At 41.6% G+C, this 24,212-nt stretch overlaps 1 protein-coding gene across 2 annotated transcripts in view; it reads right to left on the bottom strand.

Moving 5' to 3' along the window:
* Positions 1-2,119: 2,119 nt before the first annotated feature.
* The window catches only part of peak1 (pseudopodium-enriched atypical kinase 1), a 110,671-nt gene continuing 88,578 nt past the window's right edge, over positions 2,120-24,212 (bottom strand). For both annotated transcript variants that reach the window (XM_084555659.1, XM_084555660.1), the window contains 3 exons: positions 17,470-17,717; positions 9,683-10,503; positions 2,120-6,474 (listed from right to left, as the gene is read on the bottom strand). In XM_084555659.1, coding sequence (XP_084411785.1) covers positions 5,047-6,474; positions 9,683-10,503; positions 17,470-17,717 — 2,497 coding nt within the window. In that variant the 3' untranslated portion in view covers positions 2,120-5,046. The remainder of the gene's footprint in view (positions 6,475-9,682; positions 10,504-17,469; positions 17,718-24,212) is intronic.

Here is a 24,212-nt window from a genome sequence, read left to right as displayed (position 1 = left end):
AGAAGTTTCACAAATTATATTCTCTTAGGCAAAAAGTAAGTCGCAGTTACTTGTAAAAGGATCCATCATTTAAAACCTGTACCTGAGTACAAGGTGACGCCTTCTCTGGGTTATGTTATGTGGACAATTATTTATCAGATATTACCGTGACATTTAGTTCCAGCGACACTTTTTAAAACTACTTCAGCCCAGCGAAGATGAAATAAACTGTTATAGTTGTTGATGCACAAAGACTAACACCTGTATGGTGTAATAAACTATGGTTTCAACTATGAAACCAACAATTGGATCCGTTCTCAAATATACACCAATCAGGCATAACATTATGACCACCTTCCTAATATTGTGTAGGTCTCCCTTGTTCCTCCAAAACAGTTGTGACTCATCAGAGAATGGACATGGGCCTTCTGAGGGTGTCCTGTGGTGTCTGGCAACAGAATGTTGTTAGTGGGGGCCTTTGGGTCCTATGGGTTGAGGGGAGGGGCCTCTGTGGATCATCACACAGATACTTGATCAGTTTTGGATCTAGTGATTTTAGAGGCCAGGTCAACACCTTGTGCTGTTCTTCAGGTTTTTTTTGAGTTGTTCCTAAACCGTATTTGTGTGTGTGCCTGTGTCAGGCTGCATCCTGCTGGGGATGGCTGCTGCCATCAAGGAGTGTCATTGCTATGAGTGGGGGTGCCTGGTCTGGTCTGGTCTAGTTGGGTGGTACATGTCTAAGTAACATCCACGTGAATGCCAGGTCCAAAGGTTTCCCAGCAGAACACTGGACTTCTCCTGTTAGTGGTCATAATGTTATGCCTGATCAGTGTATGCCCCCCCCCCCCAAATCAGAGAAAGCTTTTTTTCCTATGCACACATGAAGCATCCTCAGGAATTTTAAATGTCACCTAAACGTAATCTATGCTTTGTGTCATTCTTTGCAGTTTAACATCATACTCACTTTAGGGTCACTCTTATAAATGTGATGATTCCATTTGAATTTGACGTTTTGCTCTCACGTGACATTTGAACGTGGCCTAATGGATAAGGCGTCTGACTTCGGATCAGAAGATTGAGGGTTCGAGTCCCTTCGTGGTTGGAAGACAATCTTTATACGGTTACTTACAGCTGGACTATCATCACTATAAATATATGTGTGTATATGGTGCACGTGATGCATGAGGAGTTTTAAACTTAATGCAAAAAATCAAGCAAATTTGGAACAGCTGATTCCAGAGATTAGCACTCCTGGAAAATGAGCAAAAAATAATTAAATTTCTACTTTGCATTGTGTGCATGTTGCATTAAACAGAATCTAGATCATGCTTTCTTCTCTCCTTTTGAGAATAAGACATGTGAGACATAGTATACTGGATAAGAGTATAATCTCAGTCTAGACAGGATAATCTTGTCTTCTTTTATTTATTTTTTTTTTTGCTTTATGCTATGACTGTTTCATCAACTGCAAATCTCCAAAATGTGCCGTAAATAAATCTGCTTACGCGTTTGTCCACCAAAACGCATCAAGCATCTTTTCCCAGCTTTCCTCTTCACTGTTTGCCTACACAGGACTGATTCATTTTGAAGAGTAAACACTAATAGTCAGTCAGAGGTTTAACAGCAGGGCAGGAGGGCTGCATTCTGGCTTTTTTCTGCCTTTCACATGTCTCCATCTAGTGGTGGACACCGGCAGTGACAACAACATACACAGTATGGTCTGAGACATGTTATTAATCTAATTGGACATTTTGTACTTTGGGATCGTAGTTATCAGTATCTTTTAAATAATAATCTTACACTGTAGAACCAAGAAATGATCACATACCTACCCCACATTTTCTACCCCACTTCATTCGTAGACTCGTTCAGATTTTGTAGAGATGTTTGACTTCTGTGTTGCTGTGTCCACCACAGTCCTGAAGGAATGTTGTTTCATTTGACTTTGTAGAACATTTGATAGAATGACAATGAAAAAATCCTCTTGTCCTCCAACATTGGTGCACACGGACAGAAACACTACACTGAAGATTTAACCAACACGAGCTGAACTGATACTTGCCTGTAAATGAGCAAAAAGTTAAATAGCAGTTAGTTTTCGGAGCTTTGGGACAGTAAGGTCAAAGGTTTTCATCCTGCTATGTCCATGGCTGAGGTGCCTTGAGCAAAAACCTAACCCCCAAACATTCTGAGTGTCCACACAGCTGTGTGAATGTCCCTAAGTAAATCAAATGTACCGTCATGAATCACACTACAGGTTTCTTTCAGGTCAGTTTAGGTCCAAAATGACGAATGAAAAAATAAAAGAGTGTAACTGCACCAGATATTCTTTAACTTGACTGACTGAACCTCTTTTCTAATCTGTCCAGCTTCTAGTACCATCTCATACTCGTGGGGTCAAATCAAGCATCCCAGTGGGTAATAACACAATGGCACAAAGTGTATATATAAAAACATATATTTATTGTTCTGTTACTGTCGGTTAACTTGTCAACAATAAATGGCGGCAGGCCAGGAGACATATACTGTACACATATTTAGAAAGCCTTAGAGAGCTTCTGTTGTTAGGTTCAGTGGCAATTAACAATGCGAAGAGAAAACCAGAGCAGAAATAGGAAAACAGTTAGCCGTAGTTCGTACAGTTGATGAATGTTTCAAAATCCCTCAGCCAAAGTGGTTCTCCTTCCTAAGCAGGTCAAATTTACAAGAGGGGTAGAAATCCTGTACACTGTTGTGTGTGTTAATGCTGCTGATGATTAGTAAGATCTCTCTTCATTGATCCTCTGTGTAGGACAGTGATAACTACTCACCTTTTTCTCCTCCTAAAACACGCCAGGTTGAAGAAAGTCAAGTAAAGCTTTCATGGATAAATGATTGTTAGGCTCTAAGGACAGAAATAGAGGTGCTCCGTACTCAACAAAATAGTGTGTGGATTAAAATAGATACAGGTTATATATATTTATACTATATAAAGGCTTCTCTGAATACAAGGACAGCCACCAGTGCTGTCCCACACACATTCCTCAGTACACAAACCCTTTAATGCAGCCACAAACTCAAACCTGCTTTGTCTCATTTTCGCTCCGTGGACCATTACGTTTTCTGCTCTACATCTGCAGTAAAACAGAGCGGTACTCTCCTCTCAGCGACACGCTGGACTGCTGCAGTTTTTGGATATGAAATGAGAGCAAATAAAGTAAACGTGTGCATGCAAAGTATTTTTCAGAGCCAGTTTGGAGGCATTGTCCACCTCGGTTAAAAATAAAATTCAGGAACCGAAAATCAAATCAAATATGGCTCCAACTGTTCTACGAGGAAAGTGAGGCTTGTGTGAATGTGTTGCTTCCACTGACTCCAGGCAGGAAGGTACTGATCAATAGCACAGAGCTCATTTAATTAAAGCAGAATAAATCTGCCGAGTGACAGTTCAATGCAAGATCTGCCGTCCTGTTGGCCGGATAACCCCTGGAGGACGGGAAACAAAGCAGGCGGAATGGAAAGCAAGTCTCAGTGGTTGAGTAGTTCCTCTTCAAGGCCAGTCAAGACTTTATATGTGAAACAAAGTGGTTCGGTTGGAAGGTGAGTGTGTTTCAGAAGCAGATGAAACCAGGTCCAAAATGTCCGTCTCAGTCCTTTTACATTCCACACGCTGCAAAACAAGTCAGATCCAGTTCCTCAAATTCACAGGAACTTTTCTCAGTCTCCTCCTGTCCTCAGTCTCGTCCAGTCCTCCAGTCTCCATCGAGGAGCATTCAGACCGAGTGTGCAAATGTCATCCGTAACGCAGAACCGTCCAAAAACAACTTGACAAAAACAACACAATACAAACAAATCACGTGTTTCTTTTTTTTTTTTTTGTTGCAGTCCCTGAAACATCCCGTCCGCCGTAAGAAGTTTGTTTCATTTAAGTTCTTAACTTGCAGGAGTAAAAATAAATGAATCGGTTTATGTGCCACAAAACTAAAGAGGATGAGTAAAAGACTGCGGTATGCTATGAAATGTTCATACGCTGTTACCTCCAAAAGAAACAACAAAATATATTAATTGCACATACTCAGACAAGAAGCCAGGCCCGTTGTGTTCAAAGCGTCAAAAACTGTAAAGCCAAAATTAGCTCAGTGTTCGTCACCTCCCTCTACAAAGCTCTGTGCAGGAGTGTTAAGTACAGCGTGACACAACAGCATCTGAGGCATCATTTCACTTCTATTCAGCTCCAGGCCGCTCCAGACAGTCTCAGCTAGAATAAATCCACTTAAGTCCAGCTGTGTTAAAACTTGTAAAAGTATCTTTAAATGGACAAGATCTTTGGCTTCACCCATAAAATATATTCCACTTTTGCATCAGTCTAGATTGATGGTTAGATTTGATTTTGAAGATGACACACCCATCAATGGTCATAAATCATTTTAGCGTCATTTGTTTTTTCAAGCCCTTCATTTCAAATAGTCTCCCTTCATTTAACTTTTTAGTCTAAAAAAACTCACAATGTAATAATGAGTCAAATGATAATGATTCTCTAATTGCTAACGCTAGCTCAAGTTCCCTTTCCTAACTTCTAACTGAACTGGTGAATCTGATAAAAGTGAGAATATTTATGTGTAAACAAATCTGACTCAAACTAGTCTAGGAGACAGCTGTCATGCAAATTATATCAAATATAGAGCCCTCACAGCTCCGCAGTCGTAGCTTAAAAACATAAGTGATGAAATAATTCCTCTGGAATATGGTAAATTCTTCAGTTTAGCTCCGCTGGAGTGTTAAAACACGAGATGTGAAGATACGGACACATAAGAGCCAAAATGATTTAACTGACTGGCTCTAATGTTTCTTTTGTGTTGGACTTGAAATGTCACAGTTAGCTTTTATTAACCCTGAACATGAAGCTTAGCCGTTCAAAGGACAACTCTCACTCTGTGACTGCACAACCAGCTGTTTAGTTTGAGGTGAACACTGTGGCTGCTGCAACAACAAAGCTGACTATTAGCTTACATCACACTCCAGCGTCAGCAGAGGGACCACACAGGGAAAGTTGGATCTGTTGCCATAGTAACAGGTAGGCAGAGGAACTTAGAGCGGCTGCGACTGAGTCAAGTGGAAGGGGTGCGCTAGATGTGTTTGGGTTTGGTTCTGTGCTGGGTGCACTGGCTGGTTCTGGTTCTGAGGTGGAGGGTGCTGCTGCTGCTGCTGCTGCTGCTGCTGCTGCTGCTGCGGCTGCTGCAGGATGTGCACCACCCGGCTCAGGGTTTCTGTGGTGGCAAACGCTAGATACTGGCAGCACAGCCAGTCCTCCAGGCTCACACCGCAAGTAGTGTCCAGCGATCGCTCGGCAAACTTGATCATCATCAGCGTCCGCTTCAGGTCCAGCCAGTTCTGTAGGGTGGCCTCACGCTGGCTTGCCGTGGCCCCTGACATGGGGCCTGTGCTGCTGCAGCCCAACGCCTGAAACAAGTCCTCTCGGGGGCCCCAGAGGAGGCACTGCAGGCAGGCCCGGGCCTCAGACATTCGGATCCTCTCAGAGGGGTTGACAGTGAGTAGTAATCTAGCCAGCTGCTGCAGGCCCTGTGAATACAGCGATCTGACCGGGAGCGGCGGCAGGTCGGCCCAGGTGTACTCCCGCTCCTTCAGCTCAGGGGTCTCCTCAAAGGGGTTGGGTCGGTGCAGCATCTCGTAGATGAGAATCCCAGTCTGGAACTCGTCACACTTGCGGTACTGTGTAGCCGTGACAATTTCAGGCGCCAGCCTCGACTGGTCGCGCAGCGTACCAGGGTCGGTGGCCAGAGTGCTCTTCTGTTTAGCTTGAGAGAAGTTGCTGATGATGAGGCGGGCGGGGCAGGTGGCGTTGGCGGCGGCAGCAGCAGCACCGGCAGCGGTAGCGCCAGAGCTGCCGCTGCTGTTGCTGTTGTTGTTGGGCTCAAGTAAGTCCAGGTTCCAGGGGTTGCCAGGTTGGCACTGGACCAGCAGCAGGTTTTCCAGTCGCAGATCACAGTGGGTCACGTGATAAGGTTTCATGTGCTCCAGGCCAGAGCACAGCTGGAGCAGCAGGAGACAGACCTGCCGCTCGTACAGCTCTGGGTTGTGAGCATGTCTGGTTAGGCCTTCTCTGACAAAATCGGCCACCGTCTGGAAGGGCACCTCACGTGTGATGACCACCACTCGGCTCCTCAATCGGCCGGCGGCGTTCATGTGACCTGCTGCTGCTGCTGGCGTTTCATCTACTTTACCATTAGGGGCTTTAGAGTCTGTCATGTTTGTGTCCGTCTTAACCTCCTTCTCTTTCTCTGTCAGCCCTTCTTCCTCCTTATCTCCCTTCTCTTTCTCTTCTCCTTCCTCCTCTTCCTCCTCCTCCTCCTCCTCCCAGGGCAGCAGACGTCCAGGGACATCAGCCAGGAAGTGCCCACAGTCCTGCTGGATGTTGAAGTGCACCGCCAGGCTTTGTCTCACTGCAAGGCTGTGGAAAAACTGCTGCTGGGTCTCCTTGACCTGGCTCCGACAGATCTGGAGAAGATGAAGAAAGAGAACATTAACATGAGTGTAATGTCTGAGCATGACATGGGAACCTTCTCATGATGAAGCAGTTAGGAAAAGTAAGGAGGATAATTCTGATGATATTCTATGGTATTTTAGTTCTCAAAGAATGCCTTGAAAAGCCAACAATTAACAGATTCTAAAAATATATATCTGATGTAGCTTAAACCTGTTCTTAAAACTGTTCTTTTCTAAAGCTGTACTTAATTTTGAGTCAGTGCCACATACACCATCCTGCTGTCAGAAACATCTCTAATGTACATTGTTCTGTACCTGAACAAATGCACTCCTTATTCTTGTCCGTGTCACATTTGACAGGAAAAAATACGATGCTCAGCGGATTTGGGAAGCAGATCAGCATTTTTAAACATGAAACTTGATATTTGCTATAGACAGAGTTGGATACAATCTTGAAAGAACAAAAACCATTGTTAGTTTTGGCCTCGTTGTGGAATTTTACCCGTACAATAGTCTTCCTTATCTGTCAGTGTGGTTAAAACGTCTTTAACTTTTAAATTCTAAAAATGTTGGTGCCTTTATCTACATTTTTGTCTGGCAATCATTTGTCAAAGCCTCGATTGCCATGGGAGATTTTTTAACAAATAAAGCACACTGCAACATTCGAAATAAAACTGCATTTTGGCCGAGAACGCGCTGGAAGTAGAAAACATTTCCTGTTCCTCTGAAAATCCTCGGCCCTGCTCTGTTTCTCTGGAAGACTTCAGCTCATGTTGTTAATGATATACAGAGCTGAAAGAAGCCAAGAGCAGACTTGAGTCTGTCACTGACAGCACTGAGAGCATATCTCTGTCTTTTAAACCACAGTGACAGCATTTTCCATCTCTCTCTCTCTCTCTCTCTCCCCCTTTCTCTACTCTTTGATCACAGCACAGAGGTGAAGCAGAGTCGGGGACAGGCTCACTCTCTGCAGACGTGACAACATTCACTAAAATACCAACAGAGGGACAGAAGTCACGACGCAGTCCTGGGATATTTTGGTTCGAACATCAGTTGTTTGCTTTACAGTCAAATTAACGGCGGGAGTTTATTAGTACTGCTGACACAACCAACTTTAACAAATATTTTCACTCAAAATGTCTCTAAAGTTGATGATAATGTAAAGATTCAGAGCGAGAGTTTGTGAGGACAACACCCATATATTGAGTGTGTAACTGGTAGGAAGAACTGCAAAAGTGCCCTGCTCACTGTTGGCTTTTAAAATGCTCCACACACAATGTTGTGGTTAAAGACCACTGTCACATTCACTTAATGTTCATTAGTGTAGAATAAAAATCTAAACACAACATGGTGTATTCATGATTTGAACAAATTATGCAGACTTGAGAGTTGCTGGAGGGAATACCTCCAGCAGATTTGTAGCATGATACTGAAGAATATTTATGAATTTGAATAAATTCTGTACAAACTAACTTACAAGCTTTCAGATTATCAAGTCAACTATAACGACTTGACATAAATAACATTGGTTATGCTTTAAAAACGGCATGTTTTGTTTAAGTTCACTTGGATCTATTATGGATTCTACAAAAAGCTAACACACAGTAATGATCCCCCTGCTCATTGTCAGTCATTTAAATAAACTCTTTGGCTTTGAATAACACGAACACTGCAGCCATAAACCTTCTCGTGTGTCATTTTGTTACTATAACAACAACCTCAATCATTTTACTTTACTACTCCTGACTTTAAGCTTTGCTGTCTGTGACATGATTGATATAGATGTGATGCTGCATGAATAACTGCACCAGGGAGCTCCTCTCAGACACACTGTGGAATGTGGAGGTTCACTGGATGTTTGTTTGGGCTTGCTGGCTCTAGACAGCAGCTGCCTACTGATCATTCTTAGAGGACATTTGTAGGTTTTTCCCCTTTGATAGAGATTGCATATGGTAGACAGTGTTGTTGGTGGTCACACAGAGCTCCAGGTTAACCGACAGTCTGATTCATTGTCCCCTCGTTTCCTTAATGCTGACATTTCAGAGATACTGCACACTTGCTGACTTCCTTGGAGAGTTGGGAATTTGCACAAACATGCGAAAGGTGGATTATGAATAATGAGTACAGCATTAAAAATATCACAGCATTCAAAATCTCATTTGCAGCAGGATCAACTACATTAACGGGGTAGAGGAGGGGGTGAGGGCACACGAGGCCACATTTAAATGCAGAGCTGGGGAAAGTTTAATTGGGAAGTCGGGGCCTGTTTGTGTGCAGCTGCTTCTGCTGCTCCTGGTTGCCTTATTTATGGATGAGCATCATAAAAAAACAAGACTTTCTCTTGAGCCCGCTGCTAATATGAAGGCGAAGCTTTGAAGTACTGTGGAGCGCAGAGAGTTTCATTTCCTGTGAATAATGCAACCTTCATCCATTCCTGCTTTGTATTTAGCTTCAGAACTCTTCCAGCAAGCTCTGGCCCCGACCCCACAGCTTTTTCTCTCACTCACAGCTCACGGCTGTGCTCAACACAATTATACACAGGGAGAAAAACAAACACATGCACACACAGGTTTTATTGCACAAGGTCGTGCCCTGAAGGCTCAAAGTTTAACCGCCAATATTTCAGCATAAACACCTTCCGCAACCTCAGCAGAGGAAGGAGGAGATTCCTTAACACTAACAAAACTTTTATAAATCTACTGCAAACCACCAGAAACCATATTTATCTAAAATTCCTTCTGATGCAATGAGAAAGCAAAAGAACGACTCTCCCTAAAAACACACTTATTAAATCAAAGCAAGAGCAAACTGAGACTATGCAGTACTAACTGCAGCTTTTCTGACTGCGTATATGGGACAAACTAGTTTCTGTTAGTGCAGTTAGTTCAGGGTCAAACAAAGTATTAGATGTAATTCAACCCAACATTGAGCATATACTGTATAAGTTCACATTACCTGCTCTAATTTAAGACATTACCAAATCAGTTTCAGAGTCGTGACTTTTACTGGAGTATAAATGACAGGATAAGTAATCAGACTGACTGATGTTTAATGTAATGACTTTCAGTAAATGCGATCTACTATAAATGGCAGCATGTTTCAGTGCCAGTGCTCTGCTTCTGGTTAAAGGCAAACATTCGTATATTCCTGTGCATCAAAACAGAAGCTTTTTTTTGTCATTTACTAGAACAAACTTATTCTATAAACAGAAACATCTCACCTTGATGGCATAGTTGACCAGTGGGTCCTTGGCATAAGATGCAGTGTAGTACACAGCGTCCCCAGCCTCACAGCAGGGCTTCCCAGTGGTCAGCCTGAAGTGGGACCAGCTGTCGGTGCCGAATCTCAAATGATCCTTCTGGCCGGCCATGAAACGGTCCTCACACTTTGCGGCCAGCTTTCGCAGGGTGTCCGTGTGGAGCCCCCGGATCCTCCCCACCACCTCATCCCAGCTGTCTAAACCCCTGTAAAGAGCCGGCCTCTGGGGTTTGGACCCACCTCCTCCTCCAGCAGCAACTCGACCTGTTGTCCGACCTCTTCCAATCAGAGACTCTGTACTTGGGTAGACCCTCCTCTCCCTGCCGGTGGTCGCACTGGGTGCAGCGGGCACAGACTGGGGGCCAAGAGAGGACACGCTGTTAGCCAGACGGGCCTTGTTGGTAGCTGTGGAGGCTGATGGTCTCTCCAAGGAGTCACCACTCTCATGGTCGTGGCCTCGATGAGGCTCAGAGCTGAGAGAAGAGCTCTGACTAGCTGTTTCCCAGGTGGAGTCCAAGTCATAGAGTGGATTGGCCACACTTAGGTTGGTGCCCCCTGGTTTAGCTTCAGCTCGAGGTCTAAAAGCTCCCTGGATTGGCTCTTTGCCGACTAGGCTGGGTTCAGTACTGGAGCGAGGAACTGCCTTCTTAGGTAGTGGTGGTGGTGTAGCTTTAGGCGCTGGCTGGTCAGCATGGCCATCCAGGTCAATGGAGGCCAAGGTATCGTTGGATGCTTTCATGTTCCGTGGCTGTTTCAGTGGGATCATGTTGGCTCGAGACTGACCTGGAGGAAAAGAAAGACAACGCAGAAGTAAGAAACAATGATAATAAAGAGCAGGAAATCTAGTTATCCTTAAATGAGCTGCCCAGGGATGCAAAAAGAATTTCAGCACAAACTGACAAATAAAGTTGTATCGTATCGTATCGTATCGTATCGTAACTTGGACTTCAATACAAGTAAATTCTCATAATGTAAAAGCATTTATGGTAACCCCATGTTACCCCATCCTACAATGGTTCTGATTGGTTGTGGGACTATCCAATTGCGTGCACAGGTATTTTTTCCTCTGTATCCGTTGAAACACGTCCCCTAACAAAATCCAAATAGCGTGTTACCAGACTATGAGTATGGTAATATAAGAATATGGTACCACACCATCGGCAAACACCAGGCTACCACCAAACACCATCTTCACAAATGATGCTGCTACAGATTCAACAAACCAGAACCCAACAAAATGTTCAACAATGTTCCTGTTTTCTTGTTTTGGTTTCTTGTCTACATTTTGTTTTATGTTCTCTTAGTGGTATAAGACATTTTTGTGACTCTTATAGTCAACTTATGTTCTAAGCCTTTGTGTCATACAAATAGTTAGTAAAAATCTATCTATATAAGATTCTCTGCCACACTGTTTTACGGTGGCCCACTGGCTCACTGCCTCTGATGAAGATGAGAGGCTGACATAAGGTTGTGTACTGCGGCACGTGAGGGAACTGGCGAGGAGAATTCAAGCCAAGGAGCAGGACAGCTGGGCACAAGTCACTGCCGCAACAATCCAGCTGCCCGACTCAATCTGCAGTTCTGTTCTGCAGTGAGGCTTAAAGAGGCAGCGTGGAGAGCAAATTTATCAGTGGCTTGACGTGACCTTATTTTTCTGGGAGGCTGGTGGGAGGGAATTGGAGGTTTGAGGGGTTGATTAGACTCCCTCATCGTTCTCCAGAGTTGAGGACCAGAGAGGCAGATGGGTCAGAGACAAGTGTCTGACAAAATGAAAAGAAAGAACGGGGGGTTGTGCCTAAGCATGATGGGAATGAAACAGCAGTTTTAAATAAGTGGGTGGACAAGGTCGCAGAAAGCTCTACTGTGCAGCCTTAACTCACCAGGGAACTCTCATATTTCTTAGAAGATAATACTGAGAGTTCGAAGATGACATGTTTCTGCTTGAACATATCATTTCTCTTTATAATGTCCAGATTCTACTGTTTACAAATTCTTGTTAAAATGTACTACTTGCCACGTGTAAGTCACGCCCCCTTCGTCTTAAGAATGCAGTAGAAGTCTTAAGACAGAGCAGTCAGGATAAAGTAAATGAGTCTTGGTAATCCTCCCTGGAACGAATATATTATTTAATGTGTTCCTCCACCAATCTGCAGTAATCCATCCAAGAAAGCAGGCGTCTCCCTTGACCAGTTGTGAGGATGGTTTATTGCAGAGCTGTGATTGCGACTTATGTGAATTACATAAGGTAGTTTTTTGCAGTCATCTGTAAAATGTCTAAATAGTGTAGTAAAAACTCATCAGAATTTCTCAGAAACTAAAATAACCCTGTCAGACCTCTTACATTGTCTAACCAGCAGTCTGAAATCCAAGTATAAGGCATTTACAAAGATATAAAACAGAGAAAAGCACCAACTCATTAGATTTGAGTAACTCAGACATTCAAATTTTAGAAATTTTTGCTTGAACAATTGCTGAAATGATCAGTTTTAATATATTATTATTTTTTAAATAAGTGGAAATAATTCAAAGTGATAACAAGGACTACGACATTGTTTTTATTTTTATGTTTCAAACCCTCAGCTGTTAAACTTAACTTCTTCTGATTTGAGTCTGCCTGACAGAGATAAAGCAGCAGTCCCTTGAAGATCTGCTGAGGATTAAAACACATTGCATTTTCTTTCACTGTAAAACCTCATGTGTCTCAGACAACAGTTTTGTTACTGGTGTCATCCAAACCTGGGTACCAAAACACACAAATTCAGAGCTATCACATTATCTCTCCTGCATGTTATCATATCCCATCACAAATACTGAAAAGAAAATCAAATAATCTAACAAGCACGTACAGGGACAGCTGCAGAGAAGCACATTTTTTCTCCAGCTGGGTTAATTGAGGGATTTTCTATGTTTAGATATTTAGAATCACACTGAAACCAATGGTTGACAATGATTTACTGCTAAGTCATCTGCTCATAGACTGGAGATAATACAGATGTAATATTTTCAAGCATCAAAGAATGACTTTCTACACAGTCAAAAACTACATTATATATATAGTGTATATAAATATTAGTGTATTAAAGCGCTCCACTTCAAAATTCAGAGACCGGTATTCTCTTGCATTTCTTTAAAAGGGGATGAAGGTACTTGTTGCTGCAGCAGAATGATTACTGCTTAGCCATTGTGCTGCAACAAAACTAAGTCTGACAACGAAACAAGAGGAAGCGATGGAGGAGGTGGGTAGAATAAAGAAGAGCAGAGGGAAGGAATGAAGCGAGAGCAGTGGAGTGGGTGGTTAATGGAGGAGAAAGTGGGGGGAATGAGAGACAAACAAGAAAACAAAGATGTGAGGGGGTGAGCAGGAGACACTTGATAAAGACAGATGACTACTGAGAGATAAGGAGGAAAAACAAGATAAACAAGCCTACCTCAATTCCACTAATGCCCCAAAGTTTTTATTTAAACGCGGAGCAGCGGAGGCAGAATGAAAGGCTTTTCTCTGCTTCCATCCCTGAGAGCCTGCGAGGAGCCTCTGGTGCCAACAGGCTGGCTCAACGCTCCCACCAATACTGGCGATTTCTCTCTGAGCGAGGCAGAGCGCTCTGCCTCCTACTGCCTGATGCTCTGATTAAAACAAGCGCATGTATACTGTATGACAGTGAGTGAGTGAGAGAGAGAGAGAGAGAGACACTTGTTTGGAAAGGGAACGTGGTTCTTGACTAAAACGAGTGAAAACGTTACTGCAGCCAAAAGTGAACAGCAGAGTGAGGAAAAGAATTTTTCTCAAATCTTGACGAGCACAAGAGACGAGACAGATGTGGGAACTTAAAATAAGCTTCACACCCAGCGGCTGTGTGTCTCGAAGCAGCAGGAGTGTGTGTATTAAAGGCCACACGCGCCCTCCTAAACAAAACTGATGTGCTGTGCAATACAGCAAACAAAGACAGAAGCACGCATTGCTATCTTGTCCCTCATTAGCAGCGTGAAGCAAAGTAAAATTAGGCTGCAGGCAGCTCATCATGCGTCATCCAGGGAGCTTTAAACACAATCACTACACATCTATCCACAGGGCCAAATAAACACGCACAAAACTGCATACCCAATTTGTACATACTCAGTGGAGAAAAAAAGAAGAAGAAGAAAGTTCAATTAGCGCAACATAAAACACAAATATTTTGGCCGCTAACAGTAAGAACAAAACCCAACACATCTTTTAAATATCCCACGTCCACATGTGTAAAGACACAGTGAAGCAACTCGATAGTACCTCTGCTTCACAAACCCACACTCTGCACCCTATCACTTTGTGTTTCTATTTCTTGTTCTCTCACACACCACTTGATCACAGAGAGATGATTTCCCACACACACAGAGCTTCATATTTAAGTGGCCAGCAATGCATGACAGCTGTGCCTACTTCTCTCTTCCTCCCCTCATCTCTGCAAAAGCCTGGTCTTATATGCTCTTTGTTATGCACCTGTAATACTGAGCAGCTGATGAAGTCTGATCATGAAATGTCCACTGTCAACAACTCACAAACAGGCTCTAAAAAAGGTTGTGTCGCAGAGGAACATCATTATTACGGTATTCACTGAACACTCCTCACAACGGCGTTATTTTCATGCAAAATAACTGAAGAATTGGGAACAACTCTGAAGTGCCAGCAAATACTTCGTTGTTTTTCTTCCAGTTATTTACAGATTCTTGCTTTTGCTGCAAATAGGTCACCTTATAGTAAATAACACACATTTCATTCTTTGGCTTTTAATAATGTCAAAGAAGGAGATAACAAAAACAGAAACAAGTTCTCTGTTTCTATTGATTCCTCTGCTCTTTGGACTCGACTCCTTGAGTCCCTTTGCACCGAAACTCTAAGGTTACACAAACTGTCTGTGTTGTTTTCCCCAATGGAAGATGTTTTTATTTTCAAGAAAACACAAGATCTGTGTTCTACTCAAGAGGCAACCTCTGAAGCCAATTTGGCAGGGCAAGAAACTGCAGGTCCTCAAATGGCAACTTGAGGCTGGCTCAGTCACGACAGACTTCCGTGTAAAAATGGACAGCAGAAATAACGTTCACATTTCTTGAACTGATTCAAAGCCAATTAACATGGTCTGTATTATATTTGATAAAATACAATATCAATTTATTGAGAGACAATTGACTTTTGAAACTATTTTGTTTGGTTATGAAAGAGATTTTCACAAAATGAATGCAGCAAATTGGACACAAATGCAACACTGACCAAGTGCCATATGGCTTTGCTCTTTTCTGTTGTCATACTTTTTAAATCCAAAACCAAACGTCCTACCACACATCAGCTTTCAGGCCTGAAAATGGATTCTATGAATAGATATGGGATCTTTCAAATGAAGATCAATTTTAACTGGAAATGCTTACACCACAGTGGTGTGGTGGTTACCATCCACACCATTTCTATGTGGAGTTTGTCCTTCAGAGGACAAGTGGTTACAGAAAATGAATGAATGAATGTTTACAATTTACCAGGGTAGATTTCTATGTAACTTACCCACCAATATGCCACATTTGTCCATATTATCTACAGTCAGTGGTGCCACTGTACAAGATACTGCAGAGCACTTCCACAGAAATTAGTTATAAACCTTTAAGTGAATAATTCAGGTTGTAGGGATGTCTCTTCTACTCCATGCCTTTCTCACACTGGACTTTATTAATGTCAAACCAGACAATTAGGACCATTCAGAGAAAAAAAGAAATCATATAATTATGTTGCGATTATACAGGAGATAAAAGCTTTTATGACATTAATAGCAGTACTGTGGTCAATCATACAGAACATGTTCTTATACTGTGGTAAGGGAGCACTGTGGTTAATAGCGTAGTCCCATTCCAAACCCATCAATCATTTCAAATACGGTTTGCAGAGATGCAAGAGAGGAGAAAAAAGCAAGGAGACAGAAAAGATAAAAATAGGATCTGTGAATGAGTGATCTGTAGAGGCAGGAGTTTTGATCACGTTCCAAACAGAGACAGGACCATCTTCACAAAAAAAGCATTAACACCATGGCAAATACACTGCCTGGCCAAAACAAGTCGCCACTTGGATTTAACTAAGCAAATAGGAACAAGCCTCCTATTGGACAATTACTGCATGGGTAATTATCTTTCAGCTGGCAACAAGTTATTTAACCTCAGCTGATGCAATGAGTAGCTTCTCATTTCTTAAACAACCATGTCGAAAGACACATCCTGTGGTCGTGGAAAATATGTTTGAGAAGTCTGAGAAGGGTCAAATCATTAGCATGCAGCAGAGAAAACATCTTAGGAGATTGCAGAAGCTACTAAAATTGGGTTAAGAACTGTCCAACGCATTATTAAAAACTGGAAGGATAGTGGGGAACCATCGTCTACGAGGAAGAAATGTGGTCGGAAACGTTAAACGTTCGATGAAATCAAATTGCAGAAAATCATCACAGAATAATTTCCACATGTGCAGTGCAAAGGAAACTCAAGGGATTGGACCTGAACAGCTGTGTAGCCTTAAGAAAACAACTAATCAGTGAGGCTAATTGGGAAAAAAAGACTTCAATTTGCTAGGGAGCATAAAGATTGGTGTCTGGAGCAATGGAAGAAGGTCATGTGGTCTGATGAGTCCAGATTTACCCTGTTCCAGAGTGATGGGGGCATCAGGGTAAGAAGAGAGGCAGATGAAGTGATGCACCCATCATGCCTAGTGTCTACTGTACAAGCCTGTGGGGACAGTGCTATGATCTGGGGTTGCTACAGTTGGTCAGGTCTAGGTTCAGCAACATTATGTGCCCAAAGAATGAGATCAGCTGACTACCTGAATATACTGAATGACCAGGTTATTCCATCAATGGACCATATTCCAAGATGACAATGCCGGGATTCATGGGGCTCAAATTGTGAAAGAGTGGTTCAGGGAGCATGAGACATCATTTTCACACATGGATTGGCCACCACAGAGTCCAGACCTTAACTCCATTTCTTTGGGATGTGCTGGAGAAAACTTTGTGCAGTGGTCAGACTCTCCCATCATTAATATAAGATCTTGGTGAAAAATTATGGTGAATGCAGAAGCTTATCGACACAATGCCACAGCAAAGCTAAAGACGGTCCAATGAAATATTATGTGTGCCCTTTTTTTTTTGGCCAGGCAGTGTATTTCCCACCTCTAGCTGAAATCTTTTAGAAGTTATTCTAGGCTGAAACGATGGGTGACAAGATGTGAGCTCCAGCTATTTTAACAGGGAATAAATTATGACTTGTCACATGAGGAAGTGTGCTGAAGCAGGAGAAAAGTGAAACTGGCTAGGAGTGAATGAACTGCACAAACACATGAGTGAAGGTTTGTGGCGATATTCATCTACTGCTTACAACCTTTACAACAAGTCTAAATAATGTGTGTGTGTGGGTGTGTGTGTGTGTGTGTGTGTGTTTCTTTTATAAAAGAAATTCAAAAGCTATGCAAAATTGATTTGTAGTCAGACCTAAAGACATAAAGATTTTAATTGTTCTGACTTTAATGCTTAATCAGCACACACAAAAACCCAGGTGAATATCCACTGGCAGAAAAATCTGTCCAACTCAGACAAAACCTGCAAATTTGGACCACAAAAGCGTTTTGATTTTGAGGTATCCATGCTTACCGACACTACAAAGTAAGCACCATTTTAAGGTGTCTGTCAGCTATCCGCAACATGAATGCAATCCTATGCGCATACACAAACCATGTGCCACTCTTACCCAGGTTGCTGTAGGTGGCACTGCATTGGCTGGAGGCAGGAGAGTGGGAGTGATTAGAGTGATTCCCGTCATCCTCGGGCTCTCCGAGGCTGGCGCTGCCCTCGCTGGCAGAAGCCGCAGTAGAAACCTGGTTGGCGTGGGCCTCCTCGCACTCCCCAAGCACCAGACCCAGATTCACTCTGGCAAGCAGGGAGGTGGCACTGGGTAGCTCCCGATTCCTGGCATTGCTGGCACTCACTGGTACCTGGCTGCACATGACAGAAAGAGGAGTGACTCATTCAGTTATAAAAAAATGTGGAATAAATGACATTGACGGTGGAATTACTTGAGGTTTAACTACTTTTTATGACAAGGTTTCAATCTACAAAGACATATCAGAAAAGAAGAAGTATGATATTAGAGAGCAATATTGCAGAGCCAGTAGTGTTGCATGATAATAAAAGAGCTTCTTTTGATGAGGATTTTAATCTATCATCATTCATTTTGTCTATGACAACTATATCTAACACAGGATATGAATAAAACACATACAACAATGTTTTTATCTGCTCAGTTTTTCTGTTTCTGTATCAGTGCACTTCATCTATCCGAGCAAGTGATGAATTGGAGACAGTGCAGCGGTAAGTGGGAGGCTTTTGAAGTCTGATGTGTTTTATATGCGGCTGCACACACGGTGCCTGAGGGAAGGTGGAAGAACAACGCAAAGCAGGTCACAGTGGAGTGTGATAATATATTTTGAAGGGTCCTGTGACAGTAGGTGGCCATGATTTGAGGTGTTTAAAGAGGTGAGCTGCTTTGAATCTGAATCTGATGGGTGTGAGGACAAGGTGGCAGACTTAAGTTAGAAAAGCTAAAAGTAATACATTTAACACTACTCCAACACTGTTATGTTAGTACCATATTAAAACACTCCAGTTCCAAGCTAATAAATTATGAGGATTAAAAAAAATTAGAAAATAAACAAATCATGTTCTCTTTGTATACCGACTCCCAAGCAGCGACACTGATACAAGCTGTCACCTCAAGATATTTATGTGAACACAATGCCTGTCCTCGTAATGTATTTTATGTCTGCTATAACGCTGCTTTTCAGAAGGACATACATCAGGTGAATACATAATGTTGCCCATTACAACTGAAGACAGTGCCTTCATAATATACTGACGCTGGCCCAGATGGGTTGCGTGTTCCAGAAATGTGGGTCATATCTTACAGCTAGTCATAGGGTGTTATCACTGTGAAAACTCAGATTATGACTGTGTGAAAGCCCCTGGGATGCTATGGAGAGACTTGTTGTATACTGTAGCTAATTGCTGCCAGAGATGCAAGTCCTACATGCACGCTGTCACATACTGTATGTGTCTTCTTAAGGAAGATGGAACACCACAATCCCCCCACGGGGACCCTGTTCATCAAAATATTATGGCACTTTCTTTTCTGACACGCCTGACATGCCAGCTTGAACTTAAAAGTACCATTTGGATAATTTCATCTGTTTTGGCGCAATGGATCAGTTTTTGATGAGGGTGTCTCCATTAATTGAACTATATGACAACATGCATGCATACAGATGCCACAGTATACATTCATGCCTACCTGTGAAATATTGCAAAAGATGTAACACTCAACACATAATAATACCAACGTCTTTCTAGCCAGAATACAACTGTGAAGTTAACTAAACTGTGACTAAAGAAACAAACGTTCAAAAGACGTGACATGAGTAACTGTGTTTCTTAACTCAAGTCATCAGGGATCATTCTACCCCTGACTAAATAAGACACTCCTGGTTACTGACCCCTGATCTGATTACAGTTCAGCCTCAGTCTTTCAATGTGAGCTGCCCGAGATATTACAGCTTCAGGCCACCTACGTTGTGGCCACCCAGGTTGGGTGATATTCTAAACTACTGCAAATGTGAACCCCCATTCACAAAATACCTGCTACCTACATGTACACAGTGCTCCAGTGCTGCCATTCTGAGAGAAACTTCACTATGTGTTACACTTAATGCCAAAACAAAAAGGTCGCCAAAAGTTCAGTGTTGGTTGCATAGCCTCAGGCCTCGTCTTGGGTGGGGCTGTCTGGCAATAATGATTGTATTATTCTGAAACAGACGTGTCACTTCCGCTGCACTGTAATGTTGATTACACAGGCTCTCAATGTGACTAATGGTTTATGTAGTCATCGGCAAAAGTCCCTCAAAATGAGGGCACTGTCCAGTTTAAAGCTAAAATACTGTAGTACACTTTGTTTGTGCCTATGAAAGAACAGTAGTAAAATGAGCTGAAATTCTTCTGTCACCAAGGAGCCAGTCGCATACAGTCATAAAAAGCATAAACTCAAGCTCTATAGCCGTCCTATGAGACCAAATTAAAGTTATAAAAGATTAAAGTACTATTTTAGGCTCATATCCAACACAAATAATAAATTAAGCTTTGTTTCTGCTTAGTTTTCAATTTAAAGATTTAAATTTTCATTTTGGTGTTCCAGTGTATTTCATCTGCTGTATTATAGTGCATATGAAATATCACTCCATCCACATACTGTGGAAGTTAACCCGATTGTCAGGATTTAGTGTTACATATTGTAGGACATTGTAGGGCCAAGGATGTTCTTAATAAACAACATGAACGTAATATTTTGACTGCGATGTGATTGAAAAGCGAGCACTCGAAGAAAGACCTTGCCGTTCATGCTTGTCTCTACCCTGGGGCAATTGTCTAAGGAAGACGTCAGATCTGACATGTTTATGATCTGTCTCTGTACACCATAAGTTCCCTATGTCTCCTTTAAAGGGAGGCAATCAATAGCTTCTTGTTGCCACAGTGCATTACTTTAGCACTTGCCTGCAGTAGACAGTTAAACTAAAAGGACCATCAAAATGTTGTGAGCCAACTAGAAAACAAAGAGTAAGTCAAATGTAAATAAACAGGGGCATAAAACAGTTGATTAGGATTAAAAACAAACTGGAGTATGGTTCACTGTGTTATAATGTCATGCATAAACCTTGGCATAGAAACCTGCTGTTTGCCTGACTTGTACATATTAACTCAGGTTCCTCTCATGTCCTTCCTTTTTCTGTACTTTACACAAAGATACAACCAACATTCACACAACCGACAGTTAGCCATAAACTGCCCAAAAGACCACTGGAAAACTAAAGAGACAGAAACAACCTCCGCTGTTGAGACAACGCAGTCAGAGCAAAACAGTGCCTCACACACCTTTAGAAGCCCTTGACACAATAAATACCTTTATGGCTGCTACACATTTCATTGTCAGGACCTGACTTGTTCAGACAGTACAAAGCTGCCTCAGTTCATTTCACTGATTTTCAGACTTTTGCTGCAAGAAATGATGTCTTGTCTAAAACGCAAATCATTTAATCTACAAACCTCTCCTCCTGTTAAGTCAACATGACTCAAATGGCCTGTGTGGTCACATCTTTCGGAAATGTATCAAAGAGTAGGATTTCAGTTCTTACCCACTGTATTGGCTCACACAACTTCCCATTTGGAAAACTTGGAATGGGAGGCAGAGGTAAAAATCACATTCTAGGTAGAGCAGTACGTAAGGAAAGCTGGCCTGTTGTGAAGAATGAAAAAGTCTTCTCCTGTATGTATCCGTCCTCTGATCCCGCTCTGAATGTTCTTACCTGTCTAAGGTAATGTGTTTTTGCCAGCACTGAAGCGCACGCCCACTGTTAGCCAATAAAAGTGCTTCCACAAGCCAGAAGAGTTAACTCTTCATCTGCCAACCAAAACAAATGCTCTGTAGAATGACCTGTGTAACTAGTTCATAATATGGAAATCACTGACTGACTGGTCTGGTCAGATTTTTAAGACGACTGTTCAAAGAAGATCCCATGTTTCATGGGGTTCCACAGGAAGTTTCTTTCATATTGAGACATAGAATATCACTAATTGTAATAGTGATTAGTGCAAGCAAGTGGGACAAAAATATGACATAAAGACAGAAGATGAATGAATGAATGAATGAATGAATATTTGTTTGCATAGAACTTTAATGTTCCAGTAGAACAAGAAACTATTTTTGGGGAAAAAAATGTAACGGTAGAAAAAGTCAAGACTGATCCCTTAAAACATCTGTTACTAAAACACTGTGAGGCATATATTCATATTCTAGCATGTTCCTTCCAAAAGAAATCCAGGCACCAAGGGAAAGGTTTAGCTATTTTCAGTTTAAAACCAAGTGCTGATACTAGAAATACACTTCAAATAAACCCTTGACACCAATGTACCCAATTACCAACACAACAAATTTGTTATTTACTGACAAGTTTCCAGTGAATGCTGTAAACATGCAATGACAAATAAAAGCATTACTTAATCCAATCAAACAGCAGAGACCTAAAAGATGGCTCATAAAATACAGATGTAAAGAAAATTGTACAGCCAAACCAACAGTAAGATGCTTTTGAAAGTGTTGAGTAGGCAGGACTACATTCTGTTAACTTGAACCATGAGTCCACATGTGTTTTTTTAATCTCCAAGTATGTGCATTGCTTAAACTTATTTTTAAATGTCAAATGGAAGAGAACTAATTATTTTATTGCCAGCAGCTGTTGAATAATTTTCATGTTGAGACAGCTGTTCCCTGGTGTTCAATACTCAGTATAGCAGGGAAACACCTGTATGAAGAATATGGCAGCAGCTCTGAAGGCTAAACTTGGTAACCTGGCCTACATTGCAAATCCATTTTTCTGTTTGGGATACTTTGGGGAAAAAATATTAATTTGAGTAATATATCATCCTTGGTGCAAACTTTGCTCTGACTCATAAATTGTTGTTTTTGGTACAAACTGTTGGGTAACAAGGCAATACACATGATCCAACCTAATATCAGCTATTTTAGTACAGCATTTTTCAGACATCCGATATTAATAGCGAAACCAGCACTCATTCAGTGCTTGTGCCACTAATTTTAAAGTGAGAGAGGAGACGGGAACTTCTGGAAGAAAGAAAAGATCACTAGAGCTAAGGCTTGAGGATGACAGAAAAAGCATGGAACTTAGAAAAGAGACAGAATGGGGCCGAGCTCTTGACAGGATGGAGGAGTAAAATATTTAAGAGTTCACAGCGCTTCGGGCTCAAAGGAGAAATATATGTAAGGAAATCGTGGAAGACGAGTGCAAAATTACAAGAAACACAGCAAGGGATGGCGGAAAGCAGAGCACCTTGAAAACAATACAGAAGGTAGGGATAGGATGAGGGTGGATATAATATAAAAGGTACAAATCTAAGAGATCGGGTGACAAGATGAACAAGTTGTGCAAGAGCTAAATTGTAGCTGTGTCCAGTCAGTAAATACTTCCAGAGGGCTATTATCCATAATGTGTGATGGACACATGTAAAACACAAAAATGTGTTAACCAATCTGCTGTCTGAATGGCTCAGGTGGCTCATGGTTGATTTATAGCATAAACGCCACCATATGGGCTATTTATATCTATCACTCACCTCAGGAAACTTACCTCAAGAAATACCAAACATCAGGTCAAAGACAAATGATGAAATTATTACGCAAGAGTTCTACACTGGCAACACTGATTAGTGTGAGTAGGGCTGGCTATCGGTACTGACTTCTGCAACTCAACTCAACTCAACTCAACGGCAATCGATTCTATTCTGATTCCAAAGTTCGCAATTTGATTTGATTCAATTTAACATCGATTTATTTAGAGATATTTCAGTTTCAAAACTACTTTTTGAAACTGTACACATTTCCACAATATGTTACCTCTAGTTGACACATACAGCTCTCTCTCTGTCATCATACTTTTATGACTCTATATTGGATATATATCTTCAAATGTAGATAAACCTGAACTGGAAAATCTATTGTTTTAACCCAGTCCTATAAGTGAGCACCTGTGTATGTTTAGATTTGATACAAATAGCAACAGGAAAGTGTGAAGAGTGTCTTATCCAACTGATTTCTAAAAACAAATTCACAGAATTAGGGAGTGCAGTGCCTGCTGTTTAGTTAACAGGCAACATTACAAAATAGACTACACCGGCTGTAAAGTTCCTGCAGTGGGTTAGACAAGTAGACAAACAGGCATGCCAAAGACATCCTAACTGTATGACAGGGAGATAAGTAATTCTGACACTTCGGAGCAGCAGCTGGGTTCAAATGAAGTAATAGTAAAAGAGAGTGACCTCGAGGGAGTGCATGTTGGTAATGGTAATACCGATATTGCATGCAAAATGATTAATTACAAAAGAGCTAATGTAGGCACCAGATGTGTGAACTGATTTTACAGATTACTTTTGTAAAAACAATATTTATACTGCAGAGGTATCATTCACACCTGCAGATCTCTGTTCATGGGTTGAAATCATTTTTTTGGGTCTTGTGAAAGCTTCTCAAAGCTTTTCTTTAAATGAACATTTAATAGCAGCATTTTGTCTAAGGGTCACAATCCTGCACGTCTTCCATCTACTCCTGCAAATCTAGCAGATTATACAATTTTTGTTTTATACTCACTCAACTAACAACACAATGTCATAACCACGTTTACCATTTTGAGGTTTTTAAGATATTATTGCGAAGTCCTCTGCAATTTAGGTTTAGTTTAGTTGTTTAATGTTTGTTTTCTGGTATGCAATCACAGTATGGGAACAAAATTCAGAAATTACACTTCCGTCACTTGCTTATAACTCCGTTTTGGGGCATCTTTTAATATAATGATGTCAGTAGAGTACATAGAAGTTGGA

This window comes from Chelon labrosus, assembly GCF_963514085.1.
Source record: "Chelon labrosus genome assembly, chromosome: 11".
Lineage (NCBI taxonomy): Eukaryota > Metazoa > Chordata > Actinopteri > Mugiliformes > Mugilidae > Chelon > Chelon labrosus.
This window is presented reverse-complemented; position numbering and strand designations above follow the sequence as displayed.